At 44.2% G+C, this 13076-nt stretch overlaps 1 protein-coding gene across 1 annotated transcript; it reads left to right on the forward strand.

The window, feature by feature from the left end:
* Positions 1 to 201: 201 nt before the first annotated feature.
* On the forward strand, positions 202 to 12496 carry LOC129336877 (WD repeat and coiled-coil-containing protein-like). The gene is made up of 4 exons (XM_054990263.1): positions 202 to 254; positions 3403 to 5321; positions 8080 to 8197; positions 11635 to 12496. The coding sequence occupies exons 2-4, from the start codon at positions 3429 to 3431 to the stop codon at positions 11913 to 11915; spliced, it is 2292 nt and encodes a 763-aa protein (XP_054846238.1). The 5' UTR covers positions 202 to 254; positions 3403 to 3428; the 3' UTR covers positions 11916 to 12496.
* Positions 12497 to 13076: the final 580 nt, after the last annotated feature.

Below are 13076 nucleotides of genomic sequence, written 5' to 3' on the forward strand. Positions count from 1 at the left end.
CAGTGACGAAGGGTCATAGAAAAAAAGTCACACACCGCGCCTGTACTGGAACCCCGCCCCTTTCCGTCGGCTACCATCGACGATGGCGTCTGAAAAAAGGCCGCTGAGATCTAGCGCCCCCTACGGCGGCCAGGCGCAGGGCATGGTACCGGGGCAGCTCCATCGCCTCTTCCCCAAATCAGTGATAGGAATGCCTGGAGCGGTTAGCGGGCATCGTGCTAGCCCAGCGGCTATCGATCCGTGTCTCTATTAAGGTAAGAGGCCTCTGTGTGTGTGTGTGTGTGTGTGTGTGTGTGTGTGTGTGTGTGTGTGTGTGTGAGAGAGAGAGAGAGAGAGAGAGAGAGAGAGAGAGAGAGAGAGAGAGAGAGGAAATCAGCGCGGGCGGGCGCCTGTAGACTAGAAAGGCAAAGAGGCGAGGAAGGCGGGGGCGAAAGCTTTGAGGAACTTGAAAGGGGGAGGGCGGTGTGCCTGGCTGGTTTTTGGTACGGTCGGGCCCTTTAAGAATCTGCAGCTGTGCGGCTGTAGCAAAAGTGGAAGGGGGGGGAATCTTCCCGCCCGAGTGACCGCCTTCACGTGCCGGCCTTGAAAAAAAAAATCAACGGCGTCTCTCCTAGTTCAGCCTCTACCGAGGCAAAGGAATAAAGGCTAAATAGGGAGTCGCAAGCACCCCCAAAGCCACGCCCCCCGGCACTGAGCGTGGGCGTGCCGAGTCCAACCAGCCCTGAGGGCAAACAGTTGCCAACCTCCAGGTGGTGGCTGGAGATCTCCCGGAATTACAGCTGTTCTGTAGGCCAGAGAGAGAAGTTCCCCTGGAAAATAATGGTTATTTTAGAGGGTGGGCTCTGTGGTATTATACCCTGCTGAGGGTCCTCCCCTCTCCAAACCTTGCCCTCTCTAAGCTCCGCCCCCAACAGCTCCAGGTATTTCCAGACCTGGAGCTAGTAACTCTAATTTGGTTTCTTTGGGGGAATATGGGAGTGCGGCTGAGAAGGTGCAGGCTCGGGTTAAAGAAGGTGGGGGCTTTGCGTGCCCTTGGGGCTGCCTCTGCAGAAACGTCTTTCGTGGTTTGTGCTGCTTCCTGCTCCCCCAAAGCCAAAATCCAAACCTGGTTTCTCTCCCCCCTTGTTGGAGGGGGGGAGGAGGGAGAAGAGCGGAGAGACGGAAAAGGTCAAACTAAAGGCGAGGAGAAGCGGCAAAAAGAGGCGAAGCGGCGGCGGCGGCGAAGGGAGGGGGAGGAGCGGGAGCGAGAGGCCCCCCCCCCCCTCGGCGCACCAGACTCATTGCAAGATTGCTGGCAACCAAAGTCCTGCACATGGATACTTCCTGGAAAATACTAGACAGCAGTTGGATCAACGTGGGCAACCTCCTCTCGAACCTGAGGGCTTTGAGTACATATGTGGTATGACCAGTCCGAATTGTTTTAAGCCCAGGAGGAAGTGAGTCGTGTCACTCACGAAACGGGTTAATGATATTTGCCAGCAAACTCCCGTCGGCGTTCGTCTAATTACATTCATAATTATGGACTGTGAATATATAAGTACTGTGCACAACTCCCTACCTACCGGCTCCCTTTGATGTACTGACAACTGGCAACTGGCACTTTATAAAAACCTTTCTGACATTTCCGGACACCAAAATATTGTGATATATGTTTGGACTTTGTATCTTTGCACTTCCAAAATTTATATAATATATTCTGTATCCATGTTTGTATTTATTGCACTGTTCGCACTTTGTAATACAGAAAATTAGAGTATATTTTTGGCTCTTAATGTCTTAGAGCCCCGGTTTGGTTGTTTTGATTTCTATTGGTACCGGGGCCGCCCGTTGTTGTTATTCTGAATCAGACCATCAGGGTCATTGCAGTCTACTCAGACTGGCCGTGGCTTCCTGGGGTCTCTCAGGTGGAGGTCTTTCACATCACCTCCTACCTGAAAGTTTTAGCTGGAGATGGTGGGGATTGAACCTGGGACCTTCCCCGTGACCACAGTGAGCAAGGCTACTCACTGCAACATAGTGGCCCTGTTGAAGAGATAATAGCCAAGCGCAGTGGGGTGGCAGGAGAATGTCATGTCGTGAAGCTGCCTTGTACTGAATCAGACCATTGGTCCATCAAAGTCAGCATTGCCTACTCTACCTCTGCCTGTACATTTAGAAAAGAGCGAGAGTCCAGTAGCACCTATAAGACTCACAATTTGTAGTAGGGTATGAGCTTTCATGAGCCACAGCTCACTTCTTCAGGTATCCTAAGAAGTGAGCTGTGGCTCACAAAAGCTCATCCCCTACCACAAATTTTGTGAATCTTATAGGTGCTGCTGGACTCTTGCTCGTTTCTGCTGCTACAAACACGGCTACCCATCTTGATCTGACTGTACGTACACACACACACAGAATGATGACGTTTAAAAGTTAACTGAAAACCAAATAGAACAAGAAAACTAGTGTTCTCTATCCAGGCACCCAATAAGCCCACATTGGTTGAGAGTTTGCAACTCTAGAAAAAAGAGTTCCTTTTCTTTGCTGGGTTCCAGTCCTAAAAACCCCTTTCATGTATTATATAGGTTAGGGGCAGGTTTGACAACAAATATAAACTCAGCAGAGAGCTGAGTCTGCAGGATACCAGTATTTGTAAGCATATTTGTGACACCCACCAATCACATATTTAGTAGTACCCTTAAAACATCAGAGGCATTTTCTATATGATGTGTGAAGAGGCACTCCTAACTTTGTCCAAAATCTTTTGAGGCAAGAAGGGAGCGAGATCTAAGCGTACAGAAGTCATCCAGAGTCATGCCAAGGAACACTCGCATAGAATATTTCCTGATGTAACGTAGCTACCAAATCTTGAAAAAAATATTAAAAACACATTTATTGTAATGGAGGCCAATGTGACCAACAGCAAACCAGTTAAAACACAAAAAGCCATTATAAAATGATAAAATGGTCTTTTTAGAAATATGGGTGGATAGAATATGGCACCCTATTTTTACCTTTTTTCCTAATTTCTTTTTAAAAAATCCTAAAAGAGACTGTTATTCCTATATTTCTAGGTTACAGATATTTTTATGGCACCAGGCATTAGTGGTTGACAAATTCCATCAAATTAATCAAGTTTTAGCCAGCAACTGCAGTTAGATACCAGCTCTAACTGTTCAAATTTCTAAAGAAAAATGCTTCAAAGAAGAGCCTGGATCAAGTTAAACTCCCTCTAGTTCAGCATTAGTTTCAGAAGTGGACAGCCAGTTGCATGGAAACTCCCAAGCAGGTCATGAAGGCAACAGAAGCATATGAATTGTATGAGGTTCCCTTTTGTTTAATCTTGGTACTCAGTAGCAATACACATCTCCGAAGCCCAATTAGCAAACACTGTAAAAGTAATACATTTTTTGTTCTTTTTTACAGATGTCTTCCACCAGAAATTAAAAAAAATGGAACTAGGGAAAGGAAAGCTACTAAGAACTGGCCTCAATGCCTTATACCAGGCCATACATCCTATGCATGGCATCGCTTGGACAGATGGCAAGCAAGTGATCCTGACTTCTTTTTACCTACATAACGGGGAACCTAAATTTGGCAGCTCAAATGTGGTCGGTCAGTTTGAACATGTACATGGACTTCACTGGAGTCTGTCTTGTGCTGAAGACGTCCCAGCGCTCCTTGCCATTCAGCATAAAAAACACATCACCATGTGGCAGCTCTGTTACAGCGCTTCCGAAAGGAACAAACTTATGGTTTATCAAATTAGTGAAATCGGCGAACTGTTTCCTATACTCCCCCAGGGCTGCATATGGCACCCCAAAAGAGAAATCTTGGCTGTGCTAACCACACGGGACGCTTCTGTCTTGCACACGGTTCGCCTCAACAATTCCCGGGTAAAAGCAGACATCAAAGGCACTGGGCTCATCCACTGTGCCTGTTGGACTGAAGAAGGCAACCGCTTGGTGGTTGGAATAGGCAGTGCCCTCCATTCCTATATTTGGGATGATGATCAGAAAACTCTGACCCCGTGTTCGTTTTGCCCAATCTTTGATGTAGGTGGCTACATCTGTGCAGTTGAAGCCACTTTAAGTTCCCAAGTGGCTGTTGCGACCGAACTTCCGCTAGATAAGATATGTGGCTTGAATGCTGGGATTGCCTTTGAAATCCCAGCTGACACTGTATCAGACGCCGTTCCTTCACAAACTACCTCACAGAGCTGTGAAGAAGAGTTCTCTGTGGATGCTGGGAAAAAATTGCTAGACCAAGAACAACCTTTACCAGTTGGAACAGTCGCACCTTCACCTGTGGATCTAACCCATGTCGTCCCCAGCAAACCTCGATCCGATAACACTCCTCTCCTTCATCTAAGAGCAAAGGACTACCTCACAGGAAGTGGCCAAGATGCTTCCCACTTGATCTTGGTGACTTTTGAAAGAAAAGTGACAGCAACCCGAAGAGTCAGCATCCCAGGGGTTCTGGTCCCCGATATAATGACTTTTGACCAAAAAACTCAGACTGTGGCCATAGCGTCCAACACTTGTAATATAATTTTGGTTTACTCGTTAACTTCATCCCACTTACCTAACGTTCAACAAATTCCGCTTGAGAGAAGCGAAAGGCCAAAGGGGTTGTGTTTCCTAACAGATAAACTATTACTGATACTGGTGGGAAAACAGAAATTAACGGAGCCTGCTTTCCTTCCATCCTCACGATCAGACAAATATCTTCTTCGTTTGATGGTCAAAGAAGTCGTAGGCAAAGAAGGTCCCTTTGCGCTTTCCAGTTCTGCTCCGGTCGCTTCTGTCACCCAGTCTGTGAAAAGACCGGCTCTCGAAACTCATTCAGACTCTCACCCTCTGAGTGATGGATTGCTCCTCCCAGGCTGCACAACAATTCACTCTCCTAGAAGTAAAAAAAAACTCATAGAAGAAATTAAGAGCCCCGCTAATGAACAAAACTTGTTGATGAGTGCAGTTGACTTCAAGGAAAAAAGCATTTCCAAGGATTTCCCCCAAATTCTGGAAACTTTGGACACCGAACCAACAAACCGTTCTCTGGTTCTTCAAGGGGTTCAGACATCTTCAGGATTGGCTGACATACCAGCTGCTCCAAACAACCAAGGGCAGAGATCTCCTGAAACTTTAAATTCCTCAAATGTTAACATCTTGCAATGTGAAAAAGAAGGCAGTTACTTACCGAAAAATCTTGAAAGGTTGTGTAGCAGTTTTACAGAGTTGCAGCATCAGCTTTTTGAACTCACCGAGATTCTGAAATCTGGGAAAAAGACTCTTCCAGGGTACCCATCTTCTCGTGAACCCTCTTTTGTTAATATCACTTGCCAGGTATCTTTCGAACAGAAGGTGTCTGCAGTTCTATACTTTATAATTATTGTGACATTCAAGATGCTAGTAATTGTGCTTCCCTTCTTCAGGGGGAAGTTTCCCTTTTGTGTAGCAGGTTGGCCTGCTGCAGAGGAAAGGAAGGAAAACCATTTAAAACTGATTGCGGTCTTCAGGACCGCCTCTCCCTGTACGTTCCCCGGAGATCGCTCCGATCAGCGAATAAATATTTACTTGTGGTCCCCGGCCCTAAGGAATCCCGCCTCGCTTCAACCAGGGCCAGGGCCTTTTCAGTCCTGGCCCCAGCCTGGTGGAACGCTCTGTCAATGGAAACCCGGGCCCAGCGGGACATATTATCGTTCCGCCGGGCCTGTAAGACAGAGCTGTTCCGCCAGGCGTTTGGTGATTGAAGGGGGCGGTGCCATGTCGGCCTCCCACCTTTGGGGTGGGGGAAGGTTCTCCCCACCACTGCACCTTGTTAATTTGTTTTATTATTTGTATACTGATTTTAGTTTTTGTTTTTATCGATTTTAACTGTTCACCACCCAGAGCCCCTGGGGATGGGTGGTATATAAATGGAATAAATAAAATAAATAAATAAATTGCGTGAGCTTTAGGGAGACTGCACAAGCATGCTGTAGACCCTGGGAATTTCCCCCTGTAAATCTACATATGAAAAGTCCTGCTGGTCCATCTAGTGCTATTTTACACAGTGGCCAACAGTTCCTCTGGTGGGCTAGCAACAGGCCATAGAAGTTGAGGCCTTCCCCCAGTGTTGCCTGCTGGCATCGGTATTCAGAGGTTTACGGCCTCTGAATGTGTAGGTCCCTTTTCGTCTCCATAGTTAGTAGTCAGTTATGAACCTACCCTCTGTCTTAACCCCCTTTCAGAGCCATCTGTGCATTTGACATGATTGGTACCTTTTCCAGAATCTAGCTATGTCAACAAAAAGGCCAGGTACGTGACGATATCTGAAATAGTCCCATTTGCCAGGTATAACTAGCATAACAAAATAGAGGGGTTAAGTAACAACCTAAAAATATATTAGAAAATATTTATTATAAATGTGCACAAATGTAGATTAAAAACAAGTTTAAAACATAGACCCAGTAGACCCACTTATTGTTGTACTCTGAGGCTCGGTTTCCAAGGTATAAGGGTGTGTTACATCAATCTGCAGTAAAGATAGAATGGCCATTCTATCTTTACTGCAGATTGATGTAACACACCCTTATACCTTGGAAACCGAGCCTCAGAGTACAACAATAAATGAAGAGCATTGTGTGAATGCAGTCCTGGGTCTACTGCAATAATTGTATTTTATCACACAATACTAGAGCTCTAGATAAAACACCGGGAGCATTTCATGATTCGCTTCTATATGTGTGGGTGTGTTTGATTATGAATTGTTTACAATTGACTACTGAGGAAGGCCTTGGGGCCGAAATGCGTCTGGTTTTTTACTGTACCTTGGTCTGTTTGTGTTGGTCGTTGCACTGAACCATCATCTGTGCCTTGATATGTTTTAGCCTGCCGTTCAGGCCTTACGTTTTAAACTTGTTTTGAATCTACATTTGTGCACATTTATAATAAATGTTTTCTAATATATTTTTGGGTTGTTACTTAACCCCTCTATTTTGTTCCCCTGCTTGTTCGGGTTGAGTTCGTGGGGACTTACTCCCACACCCCCTTTTTCTTCCTTGTTATAACTAGCATAACACCTAACACGCTTCCAGTCCTCTCTAGACTACGAGCAGAACCACAAGTGACAAAAGGCACAGATTGGACACTTGTCAGCTTCCCTCAAGTTTTGATGGGAAATGTAGGCATCCTGGTCTCGCAGCTTCGCTCTCTGACTGCTGTCCAATGGACTTTTCAACTGTCACTTGTCCAACATTCCGCCAAGCTGCCTACATTTCCCGCCAAAACTTGAGGGAAGCTGACAAGTGTCCAACCTGTGCCTTTTGTCACTTGTGGTTCTGCTCTACATCTGCATGCCTGTCTGCTGTCTTGATTCTCAGATCCTTCTCAGAGCAAGCAGACTGCACACTTCCGTTCAGTAGATGATAGGCAGTATTAGCTTTGCTGCGCCACTTGCCTCTTAAAAGCAGAAAACAGAGGTAGCTGGCATTCGATCCTTTCTTTCCAGGCCGTAGTGGGTAATTAGTGAAGTCTGAGCTGGCTGCATTGATTGCTTGGTAGGAGATGCACCATGTAGATTTAGAGCCAAAACACACGTTAAGAAATACCTAGGTTCAGCACGTGTTCTCTTACCTCAAGGTTTGCCGGGATCTGTAGGCGTCCTGGAAGCTTAAAGATCTGTAGGCGTCCTGGAAGCTTAAAGTCCTGGAAGCTTAAAGGATCTGTAGGCGTCCTGGAAGCTTAAAGGCGTCCTGGAAGCTTAAAGCTTAAAATACAGGCGCCTGTATTTCCCTTCCCCTTTTTGCTGCTCTGTAAATGCTAAACTTTAAGCTTCCAGGACGCTACAGATCCCGGCAAACCTTGAGGTAAGAGAACACGTGCTGAACCTAGGTATTTCTTAACGTGTGTTTTGGCTCCTAGTCCCACACGTCTCCATGGATGCTGCTCTGGTGATGTACATAAGGGTGTGTGTTTTTTAAACTTTGCTCATGTTTTTCTACACCGCTGTCATTCAATAAGATGATTAACATGCATATCAGCCTTGCTGGATCTGAATGCACCCGAATGAAGTAAAACTAATTAACGCAGTTGCCCTAAAACATTTATCCTCTATTTACAGAAGGATTCCTCTGGCTCAGTGACACTTGAAAAGCGAGCTTTCATCCTCTGTGATGGCAAACTTCGTTTAAACGTCGTTCAGCAGATTTTCAACCTGGGTCTGGTCGAAATGCAGCATGGTGAGTGGCAGAAATCAGGGATGCGGTATTTAAAACATTAGATGGATCTGAAAAGAATGCCCTTGCCCAAAAAATTATTTCGTGTTTTATAATTGATCCGTTTCCAAATTCAGATTTTTTTTAAAAAAATATTTTTGCTTAAAAGGAGTGAAGGTGCCAGAAACCTATGTTTCGTTGTTACTAGATTCTGTGCATCCCTGAAGAATATAGCATACAGGGCTTCAGTTAGTCTGAAACTGCTGTTCTGGTGGAGTTTGGGGAAAATAATGCTCTTTTAAAGTTTAAAAGGCCATTGCACTGTGGACCAGCAGTCAGCACTGAAGGGCTTCCAGACTTGATTCCAGGTATTTCTGGTAGTTATTTGGAAAAAAAAAATATTAGAATTGGGAAATACCAAGAAAGCTGTTCATTGTTTCAGATTTGCTGATTTGCTGATACAGGAAATATTGAGATATTGTATGGCGTCCACAATATACAATTATACACCACTTAACCAACAGTACATTATCTGTTTTCAAAACCGAAGTCCCCATTCCAGTGACTAGAAAAGTGTCAAACCGGAGAATCCTTCCAAATCGAAGCGGGGGGGGGGGGCGGCGGTGAGGCTTGCTGGAGCTGCAAAGTTTAAAAGGTGGCCTGAAGGGTTCTTTGGAGTTCAGGTGGGGGTGGAGGGACGGGACGGGACGGGACGGGAACACACTCTGCCTGCTGCCTCTTCCCCCACCTCGCCGACCTCATGCTGCTCTCCTCCTTCCGGTCAGCTCCCCTGCCTGCTTCTGCTGTGTCTGTTTGTGGACAAATAGTCCGGCTCAGCAGAGTTTGGTTCTCTGGATTCATTCCAGGATTCTCTTACGTGATCTAGCTTTTTAGTCACATGCCGGGTTGGCATAAATCTGGCTATATAGCTGGATCATGAATTCTGGATTACACACCCCTACTGGGGAGTAGGGTGTTGAGGCGCGTGTCTCATAATATGCCCACAAACTCCCAGCTGCTGCTGTGGTTCTTTTGATTGGTAGTATTTCACATTGCAAGAACAGCACATAGGTATACGGTGCCCAATGGAAGAAGCAAGGGGCACCGTGTTCATCAACTTCCATTGCCTTGTAGTGCAGTGTGCTTCAGTACTTGCCAGCTAACTCACAAATGCCTTGACTGATTTTCTGCTCTTCAAATAGGCTGTTATTATTGTTATAGGCAGTTATCTGCAGAATTATTCCTTATTTTTAATTAAGAAAAGTATACTGCCTGAAAATACAGCTCGAGTCAGTCTTGCTTGCATGAGTTTATTGCGGTGCGTTGACACATTGACAGCGCGTTACATCTGCAGACCTGCGGTCGTGGGTCCATAAGATATTTTAAAAGTTCTGCATGAGTTCAACTGTTTGAGTTCAACTGAAGCATTAAGCAAAAAGATTAAAGGTTCACATGATCGTAAGCTGCAGTCTTCTCATGTGGTTGTGTTACGTAACCAGCAAATGGAACGACTCGTAAGAACTGCATTTCTAGCAGTTCCTGAAATTACTTGCAGTGCACGACAGTTACCTCATTGCTGTAAAGTATGAATGAGAAGTACTGCCTGACTGCAAACAGCTGTGTAGTCCTCTAATCCAGTAATAGTTTTACAGTTTGGAAGCGTGTCTTTTGAAATGCTTAGAGGATCACTGTGGGAAGTGGCTGGCGGAATCATACATTTGGATCTGTCAGTTTTATTCTCATTACAGATATAAGTGAGTCTCCACTAAAACTCGTTTAGTAGATGCAGATTGGAGGAAACTGTTTGCTGCCATTGACAGGCATAGAATAATAGCCTGCTTTTCTTGAAGTACATTGTCAGTGTGCACGGGAAAAGGACTTTTGGAAATCTGAGAGGAAATATATGGCAACTATATGCTTGGGAAGGCTTTCAGCTAGGAAAGAGCCACAAATTCCTCTTAAGTTTTGCTTAGGGAGAATATTGCTTTCAGCTACTCTAGGGAGCTATCGCAGTTGCGATGACAGATATTTCATCAGTTTGCTACTCTTACTTAGATGTGTTTGTGTATCAAACAACCAGTGCGCTATACATCTGGAAGCAAAAGGATAAGGAATGCAGGTACAGAGAAAGGAGCAAGAAGCGCATTTGCTGTGCAAGAACACAAATGAGTGACATTGCAGGACTGAAGGAAACAGGGATGCAGTCCCCAAGGGGCCTGGTCAACAAAAACCCACCCATTCCTTGTTTGCTATGCCATGGCTTACTCTACACCACATTTCCATACACATCCCAATTTCCCTGCCACAGTGATGAGCTGCAGTAGAACAGGATGAGGCAATTGCCTCTGAGTTAAGCGTTCCAGTGAGGGTGAGGGTGCAGGTCGATGGAGGGGAGTAGGGAGGAGGGCCATGGGAAAGAAAGAGGGAGGAAAATCCCACCATTTTGTGAGGATTTCCCTGAATACCAATAATACCCTTTGTGAAAGATTTCAAGAACAAGTGAGAGGCCCTCGGAGCAATGTTTTGAAAATTAGTCCCCATCCAGATACCGGCCCTCACAATTCTGTAATCTTTTAGGGCTTGAGCAGGACAATTTCCCATCTCCCTCTGTCACACAGCCCCCTTTAACAAACTCTGCTCTATTTTGTACATTTTGGGGCATGCTTAGTCATCACCATGCCCTTAGGGAGAAATATTCTTTTCGGTGTATTAAGTTCAATGTTTTTTCTCAATAACTGGAGAGTCAACGAAGAGTGTAGAAACCCAGACTTAATCTATGGGGTGAACTGGTTTTGTTCATCTTGTGATGGACTCAAGGCCCCCACCCCCTTTACTGTTTAATATACCAATTCTTTTTCAAATTTGCCTACAATCTGGTTTTCATATAGTAGTTTAAACAATTATTCAGAAAATGTAAATTTCAGGGAGGAACATTTCAGTGGACAAACTGCGCTCTTCCAAGTGGAGACCCGGATATAAGACAGTGTTTTTGGCCTTGTACCAGACTCATCCTTCTCCCCTTTTATTTGCTGGCACAGTAAATCTTCACTGGTCCCTATACTCCCTCCCTTTTTTTGTACCCAAATCAAAATGGTTGCCTACTCTTGATTAAACCTGCCTCGTGTGCCTCCGGCCAAAGAAGTTCTCAGTGTGATTTTCATACAAATGCTATAATCGTTTTTTAAAAGTTGTGACTTACTTGAAGTCATGACAAGATGTAATTTTTTACTGTGTTCTTTATAGGCAGTATTATCAAAATGACGTGGAAAAAGAGATAAAGAGTTTTCAATGCCTGCTTTCACTGTGCTGTACTGTATCTAGTTGTTCATATATTGTAAAATTGAACTTTGGATGGAGGCAGTGAAGCCGCCTTACTTAATTCTGAGAACAGGGAAGGGATCAAACCCACAATTGTTACATTAACTGAGGAGGAAATCAGCTATATGTAATGTCTTTCACAGATTTGTCCTGGATTGTTCTCACCGCAGATAGCGAAGGGTTTATTCCACTGACATTCAGTACAATGCAAGAAATTGTCATCAGAGATGCTTGTGCCAACCCTCACGACGGTAGCATTCATTCTTCCAAAACGGTGGACATCGTCAACTCTGCTGGAGACTACAGAAAGCTTTCTTCCCAAAGTTTGGATCAGTCCACCAGTTCTTTGGAAGTACTGACAGAACATTCTTACAGGAGTCTAGAGACCAGCAGTTCCTCTGATCAAACCAGCCCTAATTCATAACTTGGAACTAAAGTTGTTCATCTCCAGAACAGTTTTTTAGTTGTCCCTTAGGCCTGAAGCCTTTCAGCTGTGCATAATTAAAATTGGATGGGTTGTGCTTTTTACATGAATATGTTTCACCACTCCTTAGATGTTCCCTAGTTTGGACAGACTGTTTCCCCACATTCTGCAGCTTAGTACAAACTAGAGGTTATGTTTATTTAAAAATATTTATCAGCCTGCCTTTCTCCTGAGCAGCTTGTCCGGCAGAACATTTAAAACACTCCCCCCTCCCCCACACACTTTGAGAGTTTGCACATCAGGTTTGCATGTTTCTCACACAGAGGAAAAAAACGCTTCTGGTTTACTAAAACATCTTCAAACATAGATATGTTTCCAGACAGTTGAACATCATGAGAAATGTTTCTCTATTAATGGACAAATGTAAACGTTATTGCCAAAAGTATAAGATTTCTAGGGGGTTTTGTCGTTAGAATTTAACTCAGGAGAAGTCTCAGTGGAGACCACACTGAAAATGATGTATTAATGTAACTTCCAGTTAACCTGAGAATTTGGGCGCATTTATTACCATGTCATGTGAAACGCTGCAACTGAAGTATCTGAATCATTATACTAATGTAACTTTTATTTATTAAAATATTTATATCCCTCCTTTCCTGTGGCTCAATACAGCTTACAAATCATAGTTAAAACATTATAATTTAATACCAGTAGAATAAAACCCCAGATTAACCTCTCTGTGACCCCTATAGTCTGTACCCTGTTAAAAGCCCTGATGTGTAAAATGGCGTTTTAGCACCTCCTGAATATTTCTAGCTGTGGCGCCCCCTAACCACTACACAATACTGTCTTTCTTGTTCTGTAACTTGAAAATCAAATCTTATTCATGAACAAAAGGGTCACCGCACTGGAGCCTGCCCAATCCCAACCCAATCTTCCTTCAAAGTGTCCCAAGACATATTTAGCATAGATACATGGAAGATAAACCATTCTAAACTATATTTTTAAAAAATGAACTTGCATTTTAAATTATTTAAACACACTAGAGAACACAAATTGTCTTTTTAAAAAAACCCTCAAGAGTTACATTATTTGTTTGATCCTTAATAGTTAATAAATTGATGAATCTGAAACCATGGCCGATTCCAGACGGCCCTCCCC

This window comes from Eublepharis macularius, chromosome 10, assembly GCF_028583425.1.
Source record: "Eublepharis macularius isolate TG4126 chromosome 10, MPM_Emac_v1.0, whole genome shotgun sequence".
In the NCBI taxonomy this organism is placed as follows: Eukaryota; Metazoa; Chordata; class Lepidosauria; order Squamata; family Eublepharidae; genus Eublepharis; species Eublepharis macularius.